Source organism: Uranotaenia lowii, chromosome 1, assembly GCF_029784155.1.
Source record: "Uranotaenia lowii strain MFRU-FL chromosome 1, ASM2978415v1, whole genome shotgun sequence".
NCBI classification, from domain to species: domain Eukaryota; kingdom Metazoa; phylum Arthropoda; class Insecta; order Diptera; family Culicidae; genus Uranotaenia; species Uranotaenia lowii.
The window spans coordinates 2629457-2644027 of NC_073691.1; the positions used below are offsets into that span (position 1 = coordinate 2629457).

A 14571-nucleotide genomic window follows, 5' to 3' on the forward strand; every position below is an offset into this window, starting at 1 on the left:
AAATCAAATTTGAACAAAAACTAAACATTTATCCAGTAATAAATTAATCTAAAACAGATTTTATTTGTGTGTTTTTTTTTTTTTTGTTTGTTTCTCCTTGTTCTACTGGTTTGTTTGTTTGGCATATTTTATCATTCATTAATGCTTATTTTACAAGGTACTAGAATATGAAACTTAAAAGAAACTATAAATGTTCTAATTACAACAAATAAACAACTTCTTAATTTCTTGGCCAAAATTTGTTTTAAATCTACAAAAATCAACTCAATAGCATAGTTGTTTTTAAGTTTTTTTTTGCTTAGTACGTTTAATATAACAATATGAGTAGGATTGCAGCAGTGGTTTACATTATTTTGGAGTACGATTAATAAATTCATGGTTGTATTTCTTCTATACAGTAAGTCTAGATGTAGTAGTGCTGGTTTTGAGATTACTCAGCTGCGCACAAATAATTGTTTGGCCACCAAAAGTTTCTTCAAAGAGTATTATTTGTTTTATTTTACAATATTGATGATAAATATCTTGTTGGCATTTATGTGGAAGTAACAATGTAGCCAAAAATACTGTTTGGAAAGATATTAAATGCAATGCAGTTCGATTCCAGAATTGGAATTGTGTAACAAATCAAACGTACGGATTTAAATCCCTACATTTTGGTTCCTAGATTCGGGACCACATCTAAACTAGTGGTTTTCCTGAAGGATCTTTTTCGACGAACCTTTGTTCAGCACCCGGATGACACTGGCACGGTTCGAATTGCTCTTCTTACCGTTGGCCGATTTCTTCTCTATCGAATGGTTTTCGTTCGCTGACGACATATTCATAATGGGACTGCTCGCTTTGATGCGCGGTTGCTGAAAATACGAGAGAACATTCATCGTGAACAACAGTATGCGACGAGAGAGTTGGGCAAATTTCACTCACCTTACTGTCCTTATGCTTTTCCCGGTGATGGTCGAGCGAGTCCTTGCCATCATACATTCCCATTCCACCGAGGGTTGTCTTGTGCGGGGACTTGTCCATCAGTTCCTTGTGGTCGATATATTCCGACACATTACCCTGCATGTCTTTGACGTCCATATCGTACTCTAGGGCAGCTGCGGCTCGCTTTGATGGTCCCTTGCTTGCGCCGCCATGCTGCTGGAAGACTTCCAGCCCCACGTTCGGTAGCTGAGCGATGTCCAGGATCAGGTTTTCCTTCTCCGGCCGCGAGATGATGTAGTTGACGCAGATTACCGTCTGATCGGCCATATTCTTCGTCTGGCAAACCATCGTCAGACAGGTTTGTATCCAGAAGTACCCGGAGTTTTTGTTCAAAATCCGATAGAATGGTGTCAGGACTTGTCCTTTTTGGATTACTAGAGAAGAGGATTGACCCCAATGTTAAAAGGTTTGAAATTAAGGAAATACAATGCTTAAATATACTCACATTCGGTGTGACTTTTTCGTAGCTTGTGCGCATCCTGGCCGTGACAGATCGTGTACACACTCTTGCCATTCAGTTCGTCTGAGGTCCAATCGAGAAAACTGGTAATCCTGCAATATGCCAAGGGTATGTTCTTAACGACAAAACGAATCAAGTGGATGAATTCTCGCGGCTTGAGCTTCACTAGGAATGTGTTGTGCACTTAAAAACTCAACCAATAGCAGACATACCTGTTTTCGCAGTGAATGATCGTCAAGTCCAAACTGGTCCGAAAGACGAACATATCCGACTCGAGCTTTATCTCGTGCAGCGAAGGTGGCGGCAATGCAATCCCAATACCAACCATGCCGATGACGGCCTGTTTCTCCGAACTACTGCTGTGATGTTGTTGTTGCTGCTGATCGTCACCAGCTGTACTACTCCGGCGCCGAAGATGGCACAGCAGCATGATGACTCGATAGCCGGATGATTTAAAATGACAACCACGCTTAGTGAGGGTCGATTTCATACGGATACAGAACGCCCGATCGTCACCTTCGAAGGTTTCTCCCGGGAGCAACGGTTTTGCCTCTTTGGGAGCCAGCTTAAGTACAGTTTTCTCCGGAGGTTCATCCGGATAGGCGCTGTAATTTGAGTACTCGGAGTTCTTCTTGATTCCCAACTGGTGCTCTAATTCTTCGTGATCACTTTTGTGAATGTAATCGAAGATGCTGCTACCGGTCATCTCGACCTGTGACAGACCCAGATAGATGGATACGGTTTCCGAAATGTACAGAAACCGTCCATCGACTCCGGTGGACAGTGCAAACCCATCCAGTGACTGTAGAATGTGCGTGCCCAGATGAGTTTCGAACATTTCGTTGAAGTACTGTGGACCGGTGTAGCTTTGGAACCCTAGCGGTTCCTTGTTCCAGGCAGGGACACCATTTTCGCTGAATTCCTTCAACTTTAGGTAACTGATAGTCAACCGGATAATCGATGCCTTGTCCAGCTGACTGGTAATGGCCGCCGGTAGGGGTAACATTTTGGCCAGCTCGTAGAACTCGAAGTTCTCCTTGCCCCGTCGGGATCGCGCCGCATCACGACTCTTCTCCTTGCGCAGCTCGATCAAGCCCGGCTCCACCGTGGCCAGGTTGTTCTGGACGGCCGAGTTGTGCGACTGGATCGAGGAGTACGTGATCGGGCAGAAGTCCTGCCCGGACACGATCCACGAGTGCGGGAAGCCCGAGTTGGTCATGCTCAGCGCGTTGGACATAATCTGCGATGAACGGTGGAAGTTGCTGTACTCGACTTGCAGCGAGGAAAAGGGGAACATAGTGCTGTTTTGAAGGGCGAAAGAGGGAAAATGAGGCGATTTTAATTTTTAATCTTAATATATCCGGTATAGGTTTTTATTAGTAGCATGTAGATAACTAAAAAATGTATTCGTTTCAATCGGGAAAATAACCGAGCCGAAATACAAGAAAGCTGTTGAATATTTTTTTCTAAAAATATTCCTTAAAACTCACACATATTCATTTCTTTCAGATGTCTTTTATTTGAACAATTGTTATTCAGTTGTGAATTTGGTTAAGAACTGAATAAACTGTGATCTGAATAGAACCTTCAATGAGGTTGTTGAGACAGCCCAAGCTAAAATATTATAAAAATTATGTAAACTCATTACTAAAACTACTCCTTTGAGGATTAATTCCATTTCTTAGCCAAAGGTCTCAATTCATTTAAAGAAATAAGAACAGGGTGGTCAGCGGATAGCTACTATCAAATTCCCAATTTTTACCCGGTTAGAGTTTAAAAAAATTTGCCGGCTTCAACATGCTCATGGTTTTTTTTTTCATTGAAAGAATTATCATTATGTTGGAAGGAAAAAAAAATTAAAAAAATATTTAAAAAAAATACTAATCCTTAAGATATCTTCATCCTGCCAAATCTTTCATTCTTCCTTAACAACATGATTTAAGATCTGTTAAACTTATCAATGTATTCAAATTGAGTCATGAATTCGTTTCCTTAAAACCAAAAATTTAAAAGTCATAATCATAAACCTAATTTTTTTTCGGGAATTTAAGGATCTACGGCTTATTTACCCCCTTCCCAACCTAAATTTATCAAATCATCTTCAGAAGGGGATTTGACGGTGTTTAAAAAAAATAAATATTTATTTAAATACATTCAGGCGCAGGCATTCTAGGAAAAGTCAATCACACAAAGCAATCGGTGAGGATTCGGTATAGTCAATTTCAATTCCGATGGAATCGGAAAGTTATTTCTTCTCTCCTTAAGAAAAACCCGTAACGTCTGTCAAGAGTTGGGTGGAATTTTAGATACATCCCACTTTCACTTAAATGGAAAAACATCACCCAAATTCGGCAGCGCTTTGATCGTCTAATAGGTTTTGACGATCGAAGTAAAAGTGCCGTTTAAAACATATATTTTGCTTATGTGCCTCGTGATCTCAACATTTTAGATTGGATTTAATTTCCAACCAGTGTGGCAGTGTTTCGTATTTCTATCTGAATGATTCGCTGTTGAGAACTTTTTATGGGCCAAAATCCTTGCCTTGGAAAGAGAGTTCAACGCGTGGCAAACAAGGTGCTTCTCGCCGTCAGCACCAGCACCAGAACCTCCCATCATCTACCAGTTACCAGCGCGCTAGTAAGACAAAATCAGATTCCCCCGAAAAAGCGCACAGAGAGGAAAGTCCTACGTACGCGCGCAAAAACTGATGTTGGCATTTCAAACGAACGCACTTGCTTGCTGCTGGTGGTACCTACATTCATCATCAACACCTCCACACCACAAATTTCGTTTTTCTTTTCCGTTTCGCTTTCCCGTCGTCGGGCGTCGTCCATCCATAGGCCACGGACGGGGCTTCTGATGCTTCCAAAAGCCTCGAGTGTGATAAACGCCGGGACATCTTATAGCCCAACGACCACGGCGACGAGTGTATGTTTCCATTCACCCTTCCTCCTGTGATGACACCTTTCTTTTTATGGCTTTTATGGTTTTATTCTCTTTGGTAGCCGAAGATTCTTATCTCCGGGAGGTTTTATTTCTAAATTTCTAACATCACCTCGTCACCTGAGTCGATATGGTCCCTTTTGTCAATCAGACTTGGGTGTTGCTTGTTGTTTTGGGGTCTCGCTCGGATGAGGACCTTTGTTTTTTTTTTTCGGAGAAAGGCTGATCAACAAGGTGTCACAAGCGTAGTAATTAGCATATCGCCACATTATGGGCCACGTGATCAGATCTCGGAGACCCGGAGAAATTTGTAGTTTCCGTTTCCTCAATAAAATTTATACAATCAGAATGGTTTTGAAATTGGTAGCCACTGACGAAGCTGTTCTAGCAATCAGATAGGCACTTGAATGATGATTTATTAGCTTCAGATGAACAATCAACTGTGTTTTCGTCATGAAAAAGTAAATGTTTCAAATTTTAAATCATACCCTTTGCAGTTAGCCATGGATCTTACTTAAAACTATCGAGTTTCCAAGTTGAGCAAAATTGGAACAATTGTATATTTATTTTCCAAGTGAAATTAAAATTTATAAATACTGGAAAAAGCGTCTTAGCGTCAAAGCGATTTAACGCCTGTTAATAGGCAATGTATTACTTTCAGTATGAAGAAATGAGTAAAAAAAAACTATAATTAAACTGTAGCTTCTATGTTGTGTTTCATTATTAAATGATTGGTTGAGAAGTAAAAACTTTATGACACTCCTCTTAATAAATACATCCATGTCGTCGGTTTTACAGGGTATTAAAACCTTATGTTATAAGAAATTAGTCATTGCACAAATTTGCAACGACTTATGCCGTTTTCGTTTATCTCCACTCGCGCAGGGCAAAACTTTTTCTGAATAAACAAACAGAATCGTTACCCGGGACGATGCAAATATATGGTTGCTATACTCACCCTTATGCTTACCCCCAACACTGACAACTTTTACGGGGTGCAACCGCCTGCTTGAGGTTCAAATCTCGGGCAAAACTAGTGGACTTCCGAATTAATAACCGAACATAATAACAGCAGTTCGGGCAAAACTCGTGGGTGACTAGGTTGCCACTGCCAATAAACGAAAACACTATTAATTTTCGTTGTGTTGTGATGAAGTTAGATACTCAAAAAATAAAAAAATAATCATTTCGAACGTTATCGGATATGTGTTAACCTTCAAGCCAATATTGTAAAAATATTTGATTTGAGGTGTTATTCGAAAGACTTGTATTTTATCCTACACACTTTTGTGAGCTTTGTTTGGGAAATTAGTCAATTCAATATTTTTCGGCTTTCACTTATCTTTTTAGGATTTCGTCGTAGCTCGAGCCGTAATAAGCAACGTTGTTCGAAAGAGAAATAATAAAAATAAGTTTTGTACAAAATGAGGTAAAAAATTACAAAATTTAGTTAGATGACAAAATAAAAAAAACACAGGATGACAAAAAATAACAAAAACGACAAAAAAACAAAACTTACCAAAAAGACAGATAAAAATGACAAAAGTTACAAATATTACTGCAAATGGAAAATGAAAGATTGTAACCATGTGAAAGTTACTGTTCAAAATTACTAAGATTCGTCGCGGTAACGTTCAATGTTGAAGAAGTGCTATCGATTCAGTGGAGAGGGAAACGGATCAGTCTTTAGAACTCGAATATCCTGGACGCAGCCCAGGGATACAGGTGCTCTTAGAAAATAAAACCACCCCTTAGAGCACCCGTGTTCCATTAATTGCCAAACTGTTTAGACCTGCGGCAAATTGAGTCCAAATCTCATCTGTTTAGAAGTAATCCTTATACCTGTTCTATTCTATTTCTATTTTGTTTATTTAAAGAGGATTTTAACCAGATTGGTCATTCTTCCTCTATACCGGTTAAAAAAAAAAGTTCAGTTCAAACCGGTATAACGGACCATGGGTGCTGTTGCTTTAGTCGGAATTTGGGCCTGAACCGGCTGTTTGGAGCACAGATACAGGTGCTCTTACGCTTTTCCAGAAAGCGAAGTAAAGGCGCAGTGAGCCTAACTGCAGTTTGCGTCATAAAAAACCTAAACAAGTGGGCCCGAAAAATCGACCAGGTAACCTAATGATCCCGGTGTTACCTGCATATCTGCCCGGAAGCCATTTTGATTCCCTCTACTATTCACCAGGACCCCGAAGTTTTAATTCAAGATCTCCATCGCTCAAATTTCTGCAACGTCTTACGAAGGTACCAGAAGTGCCTCCGAGGAACCCTAGCAGCCCAGCGTAGCCGCTTGGTAAGCTTCACCCCGCCAAACCGCAGTTCGGCATTACAAGCCCACCTAAGCCGAAAAGGTATTTCCATTGAGAATTCCGAGGATACACAGAATATCCGGCGCTGGAAGAAGGAGTGAGTCAAGGGCCCGAAGCAGAAATGCAGGGTAGGAGAGCTTTTGTACTTGGGGGGTTTTTGTACTTGTCATTGGGGATAGTTGGAAAAAGTCGACAAGTTTGGAATAGAGGTTGGCGATCTATGCTTGAATTTGAATTTGCTAGTGTTTCCTTGCAGTTTTGAATTGACGAAAAGCCTACCCCCAAGCATCTGGAAGGGAGTCTAAGTATTGCTCGGCAGTTAGCCAACCCACGGTTACAAGATGGCAAAATGAGAAAATCTAAATAACAAAAAATACAGAAATAACAAAACGGATACATATATGTAACTTAAAAAAATCCAAAAAACCTAAAAATTATCAACAATTTAAACAAAACAGAAACAAGATAAATCGTTTAAAAAAAATGACCACAGAAAAGACAAAAATGACATTAATTTAACATTTAAAACAACTGACAAAAATAACTAAAATGAAACAAAAACATGACAAACTTGAAAAAAAAACAAAAATGAAAAAAAAAAAACAATGACATAATTTAAGAAACCACAAAAATGAAAAAAATGATAAACTACAGAAGTTTAAAAAATGACGTACATCACAAAAATGTTAAAAATGAATCAAAAATGACAAAATTATTAATCTAAAAAATGACAAAAAATTAAAAAGGACAGAAATGAGTTAAACAATCGAACCTTAAAATAAAAAGAAAAAAGAAACATAACTGAAAAAATTTACATAAATGACAGAAGAAAATGCAACAATTTCAAAATTAGAAAAATGGCATAAATTCACAAAAATGTTAAAATAGAAACAGAAATGACAAAATTACTAACCTAAAAATGACAAAAATTAAAAATGGACAAAAATAAGTTAAGCAAACGAACTAAAAAAAAACAAATGACAAAAATAACAAAAGAAACATAACTGAAAAAATTTACATAAATGACAGAAAAAAATGCAAAAATTTCAAAATGAGAAAAATGATAGAAAATTATAAAAATATTAAAAATTAAACGAAAATGACAAAATTATTAATCTAAAAAAAGACAAAAACTTAAAAAAAAAACAAACAAAAATTAGTTAAACAGTCGAGCTTAACTGACAAAATTTACATGAATGACAGGAAAAAAAATGCAAACATTTGAAAAAATGCAAACCTTTGAAAAAATGAAAAATGAAATGAAAAAAGAAATTCTCAAAAGACAAAAACGACAAAACATTTGAAAAATATAAAAAAAATACGAACACAACATAAATGACAGAAATTATAAAAATGATAAATAAGAAAAAATAGATATCTGAATTACATAAACAACATAAGTTAAAAAAACCAAAATTGTTGTCAAATGTAAATTCTATAAAAAAAATTCAATATTGTCAATTTAGTTATTTTTTTCATTCCTGTCTACAAAATGCTTTTGTTGAATGATATTTGAAATTTCAATTGAATACATGTATGTAAATTTAGATACATAGTAGACACATATTATTCTAAGCACATTATATACAATTTTTAAATGTATAAAAAGGCATTTTAAATACTAAAAAGCTGATTTGAAAACAACATTTTTTTTTGTGAGAAAATTTGGGACTGGAGCAATTTAGGATTACAGCCAAATTTCATTTTTTAATGAGAAATGAACGAACTAATTTTATTCACTTTTTCACTAATGGATTGCATAGGGAATTCCCTTTTTTTTATTAATTTACGAGGTAATTTTGCAATTCGTCATTCTGTTAAGATTGTTATTGATAAATTTTTCTATGAACTTGATTATTGAAAGCTTCCGTTCATCAATTTATACTCCAAAAAAACTCACAATTTGTTCACTGATTAAATCAATGATATACTTCAATAAAGCAATAGTTTTTCACAGAGAAGATGTTCAATAAAAACTTTACTGAAATTATAAAATCTCTTTACAGTAAATCACCGAAAAACGCACTTCTATAACACTCAAGCCTTGAAATAATGACCAGCGAAAAAATGGGGCAGTGCCGATCGCGCAATTTTCGATGTATGCATTTCAAACAGAAAAAGCAAATCAGCCAGCCAGTGGCTGGCGCTGCTGCTGATGCTTGGGCCACTCATTGTACATTATTCGTCACTGTTTTCCCCCCGCCGAATTTGTACCGCACCGCATAACACAACAGGGAACTGAGGGTAAAAGAGTTGGAAGGAATTGTAGGAACTTACGAATCGCGCTCCGACTACGGGCTTAACTTTCCACACTCACTTAAAAAACTTAAACACTATTTCGCGGATGTTAGGATTATCAGTAGTTAGTAGGACGACAACTAGCAGTCACGCACTATTGCTGGGGGGAGGTTGTTAGTCCTTAGAACTATACTACTATGAATAGGTGGGATGCGAATTTCCAAACGTGGGAGATGAAAATTGCAAACCGACCGTTTTTCTCGAGCAGAACTCTAGCAGTGGCACATCTTTCCTCGGTGCGGTGTTGATAACAAGTCGACGGACGACGAACGACGGATGATGTCTCTGTGAAGAGCAGCAGAACACAACACGTTCAATTGCGCGACTAGCAAGCGGACGAATGATGTCGTCCTGGCTCGAAGACATCCCATCGAGGCGACCAAAACTTTTGCTGCCCATTCAAAAGCATGCTTGTCGAAGTAGCCTGTGCTATGAAGCCTGAATGTTCTTTGCTGGAGATTGTGTGAACGCGACCCATTCGTATGCTGATGGGATGGGAGAGCATTTCCAATCGGCGAGAGTGTTGACAATTTTGGTTGCTTTGATTGGTTGTTGGCCTTCCATAAGAATTCTTCAGGGGGTGGTGGGTGGTTAATATTGAAGAGCGACCGAGAGAGAAAACTATTGAACGTTGTTAGCTAGGATTGATTGTAGGTAAACGCTAATTTCGAATAGGTTATCTCCAACAGATCCAGTGGATTTATAAATTAATGCTTTACCTACCTAAAAGCTCATACCCACCGAGAGAACAAAACAAAAAATATATTTTTGAATATCATAAGGGTGGGAGCTAAATGGGTCAGATCAGATTTCGAACACCGATCATATACAGTAGCGTGCAAAAAAGAATTAAACCGCGTGAAGCAGCGCAATCTAGTTTAACTATCCAACTCATGCTCCGTAAAATTGCAAATATGTAGGGGAGAGTGGGGGAAACGTGGGCCCCTCTAAATATCTCAGCTGTATGTTGAGATAAAAATCTCAATCCAACTGTCATCGTCGTCGCTTTGCGTGAACATGTTTTACTATATGTGGTTGACTTATGTACGCATCATATGTTTCTTTTATTTACCTAGCTTAGAAAAATGTACTTGTATAATTAAAAAAGCATTCGCAAATTGCATCCGCGGGAGTCCTAAAGTACATTACAAAAATATGCTCATACGTTTATGATCTTAGTTTTGTCATGTTCTTTCACGTGGAAAAGGAATTTTTGATGAAACATAAATAAGTCACGCGAACGCAACCAATTTGCAAATCATAGCTTGTGGGGAATCGTGGGCCATATCTTTGGGGTATCTTGGGCCACCTATATTTTGGTGTTTTTATACACATTCATACAGAACTTAAAATATGTTTTTCCTATCTGCAAAGTTTTCTTATGCCAAATAAAGATCTATGAAAAATATTTTGTCCATTTTTTCCAATGCGATAGAAACGAACATAAATCCTATAAAAGGAATTTTGTCGAAACGTTCGCAAGCCAGGTTTTAGAAATTATTCGATCATACACAACTCTGTTTTTAATTTCCTCATCTGAAATTGCATGTATTATGAAATTTCAGTTTTGGGTCAACTCATAAACTTTGCAAGTTTTCTAGTCAATTTGGATTTGGTGGCCCACGTTTCTCCACAGTTTTTCAAAATCCAAAAAAAACTTTTTTTAAACAGTCAGAACTCGGAAAAATTAATGTACATATTTCAAAAAAAAAAAATGCCTAATGATACCATAAAAATGTAGAAAACCTTTTCGTTTATTTTTTTTCTTTTTATCTTTTATAATAAAGAAGTTTTGAAGCAAAGAAAAAGTGGTCCATGATACCACACTCTTCCCTACAATTATTGGAAAAAATACAGCTGTAACGAAAACGTTACAAAGATAAATTTGATATTAATTTAGTAAATTTGCTGTATTTTTGGCAATTTTCATTGAAAGAACTTGAAATTGGGCAAAAAGATGTACAAATGTTTAAATAGTACCTGGCCAAGTTCCGTCAAAATCGACCGCAATGTGCTCAAAAATGGTGCCGGGTTGAAAATGAGGTTGATTATTGCCCGACAGGCAACTTCATTCTTGTTTGGACGGATGTTTGTAAGGAAAAATGTTTTTACTGGATTTTTCTTTCACCATGTGTATAAGAATTTCTTTCACACAAAAATATTGTAAATAGACAGAAACTTGATATTGTGAAGGAAAAATCCAATAAAAACAATCCTTTTGTTATTTTCCATTTAAACATCCGTCCAAAAAAGCCCATTTTGGACCGCGTTGATCGATTTTGACGCAACTGGCCAGGTAACATTTTTACATCTTTTTGTTAAATTTCAAGTTTTTTCAATGAAATTTGGCAAAAATACAGCGAGTTTCGTTACTTCCAATCACTTTACTCCCAACCAATGTACAGAATCTAAATTTTGTGGGCTTGTGATATAGCTCATTTGGCAAGCTTCCTGCCTGAGTCGATGTCCGTGAGTTCGAGCCCAACAGTAAATATCGATCACAGTTGTACCGGATAAGTTTTTCAATGACTATCTGCCAACTGCATCGTTGATATAAGTCGCGAATGACACTTAGATGTTGAAACTACTATAATCGAAAAAAAAATAGAACGTTTGTTGATAGTTTTAGGCAGGCAGCTTGTCAAAATAAGAAGAGAAAGCGCTACTTCTCAACAACTTCTCTGGCATCCCACATTAGCCAGATCACGCTCCACTTCCCGATCAGGAGAGCATATCAAAATAAAAACTCAAACGTATCTCACCAAGATATTTACATCTGGTTCAGTTATAATTAAGTACTCCATATTTTCGATTTTAAGTTTCTCTCATCTGAATTATATCTTATTCTGATTGACAAACTTGAATGGGGTTCAGCTCATATTCAATGATCAAGATTTTTTTCGGATTGTCCTAAAATAAAATGATTATATCTTATTTTGATATACGTGCAACTTTTTCTGGAACACGGACATCGAAGTCAACGGCTCAAACCTTACATTAACGAATTTCGCTCAACAGATTCATAAAATTGAATCAAATTTTTGGGAAACCAAAAATGGGGCATGGTTTTATCAAATAATGTGGTTTATTGACCTTCCACTAGAAAATTTTCTCGAAGCATTCATATCTTGATAAGTTATAATTTTGATCTAATTTGTTCTGTCCAATATCAAACTATGCTATCTGAACCAGATATAATCTTGATAGGAGCATATCAAAAACTGATATAATTTAATAATGATCGTATAGATTTTTTGATATAATTTGAGATATTTTAACATCCTACGAGTACTGAATTATAACTCATTTAGATAGAAAAAAAAAAAAGTATCAAAATATCTCATCTTGATATAATTTTGTTTTTCTCTCCTGATCGGGTTGGTCTAGCCTCCTTGAGCCCCTGCTCGTCTCGTTCCTACCGGATTGACAGCAAACACCTGTTTTGCAGGACAAGCATTCGGCATTCTCGCAACAAGACATATTGAACAAATCGTTGCCAAAGCAAACTCCATGGTAAGCAGGATTTGTAACGAGCTGGACAACCCTTACACCATTGTTTCGATTTATGTTGGTCTTATCCGAACTGCAATCGAATACGCCAGTATAGTGTGGCAGCCATACTATAATGTACATAAAAACAGAACGAGTCCAAAAACGATTTCTGAGATACGCCCTAAGGAACCATGGTTGGCATGACGAAATGCCGGAATATCGAGCCTTATGCATGCTGGTAGGATTGGATGCACTGGAAAATCGTAGGAAATCAATCGACGTGTTGTTTTTTAAAGATCTAAACAGTGGAAAATATTTTTCACCGTATTTGTTGTCACAAATCACACCTAACGAAGGACGTAGCAGTTAAAAAGCACTTAAAGCTAGAAATGTCCAAAGAACAAATCAAAAATAGATTTAAGTTAGCGTATTCTTGAATATTTAGTTAAAACTAGTAAAGATTGAAGGCTGAAGCCTAGGATCGTATAAATAAATAAATAAAAAAAGTCTTGCTTAGGGTATCCGTCCAGCCTTCGCCACCTTCTGGATACTGGATTTGGCCGTGATCGAGCAATATCCACGCCTCGCGCCGGTAGAGAACAATCGGTCTGGTGAACGTCGTGTACAGGTTACACTTTGTGCGAGGGCTAAGTCTTCTCGACCGCAGTTGCTTGTGGAGCCCCGATCGTGACCTTGTTAATACTGGACAAGCGGGCTCGGATCCGCAGGCCTGCATATAATTCTTCTTGGACGTATTAATCATTAACCCAATATTTGATCTGCCGACTCTGTAGTTGTGATGTTCATCGATTCCCAGGCATTCAAATGCGACGCTTTTCGAATATATTATTTGAATTTCACCCTTTCCCAATCTGTGGAATGGTTGAATTCTTATGCGTGGACAGCTACATTGGATTCGATTGGTCTGTTTTTATCTACGGCGTTTTAATGCTTTTTTATCGCTGTTTTAAATTTGTGCCTCGTTTGGCCAATACAGAGCAGGTGTTGCAAGGTGTCTCAAAAATCTTTCATAAAGGGTACCTTATATTAATTATATTAATGAAATCAAACGAATCAACTTTCTACTCCAGGTGAAAGGACCAGTGACAAAGACTATAAGCCCAGAAAGTCCAAAATCAAAATTTACTATTCGTGAAAAAAGCATGATTCAACTGACATTTTGAAGTCTACAATGTGCTGCCGTCTCATTCTTCCCAAGCATTCATTTGACATTTCTGAATGAATATAAGAGTACTCACCAGCTGTCATTCAATGCGTGTGTACAGAGCAAAAGCGGCAGCCGCAGGCAGGCAGGGGTGAAGAGAAATCCAGCCCACCCATTCATGTCCAAGGTGAGTATATATTCAGGAGGTGTTCCCGAATAACGAATTCCCGATTCAGCCATTTTTTCTATGTATGCTATGCAACTATACGGAACTCATGAAGTTTGTTTACCAACAAACCCCAGAAAAGCTGAGCAAAAAATAAACAAACTCATTGAGAGCCCCGCTCAATCCTCGCCTACTTACTGTGAAAGTCGAAGAACCTAGTGTATCTAAGAACCTTGTTCATGTCATTAACCAACCAACCGATGCTAGCTGAAGCTAACATCAGTGCGAGCGAAGTCAGTTGGTCGAAATCCGTGTGGTCGGTTCGGTCGATCGGTTGCTTGCTCGCTCTCGTGGACTGCGCACAGGCACCACTAGAAGGAAGGAGCAGCAGCAGCAGTGGTTTTAAGGAAAAAAAAGTGAATCTCTGAAAATGGTCTAAAGACGGGACGACGGTAATTATCTTCCACTTAAAAGTGCCTTTTTTCTTGTTTTCAATGAAAGTTTCGAGTAGATTGTTATGAAATGGGTCTGGGTTTCTCAAATCTTATTGTAAAAAGTGTACCAGTTCAATAAGCATATCCTGGTAGGCCATGGCAGGAAAATCTATCCCAGTAGGGAAGAAAAGTTCGATTTTCTTTGTGTGCGGCCTGCTATGTTTTATGAGTGGGGGTGGTGTTTTTTCTGATTTTCATCGACCAGAAAGGTGTTGATTCATAATATTGCCAAGGTGGTTGCTTGTTAGTTTCGA

At 37.6% G+C, this 14571-nt stretch overlaps 2 protein-coding genes across 10 annotated transcripts in view; one reads left to right on the forward strand and one right to left on the reverse strand.

Moving 5' to 3' along the window:
• Positions 1–14571, reverse strand: part of LOC129752842 (protein trachealess) — a 21645-nt gene continuing 7074 nt past the window's right edge. The window contains exons 1-5 of one of the 5 annotated variants that reach the window (XM_055748638.1): positions 8980–9332; positions 1657–2745; positions 1430–1536; positions 925–1358; positions 3–854 (exon numbers count right to left, since the gene is read on the reverse strand). In XM_055748638.1, coding sequence (XP_055604613.1) covers positions 684–854; positions 925–1358; positions 1430–1536; positions 1657–2741 — 1797 coding nt within the window. In that variant the 5' untranslated portion in view covers positions 2742–2745; positions 8980–9332 and the 3' untranslated portion in view covers positions 3–683. Of the gene's footprint in view, positions 855–924; positions 1359–1429; positions 1537–1656; positions 2746–8602; positions 8723–8979; positions 9333–14571 lie in introns of those variants that run through there. The other 4 variants (XM_055748643.1, XM_055748649.1, XM_055748631.1 and 1 more) reach the window with 4 other exon arrangements.
• Positions 14110–14571, forward strand: part of LOC129752805 (tau-tubulin kinase homolog Asator) — a 19991-nt gene continuing 19529 nt past the window's right edge. For 3 of the 5 annotated variants that reach the window (XM_055748608.1, XM_055748614.1, XM_055748618.1), the window contains exon 1: positions 14112–14275. The gene's annotated coding sequence lies outside the window, so the exon portion shown is untranslated. Of the gene's footprint in view, positions 14276–14571 lie in introns of all 5 variants that reach the window. The other 2 variants (XM_055748591.1, XM_055748584.1) reach the window with 1 other exon arrangement.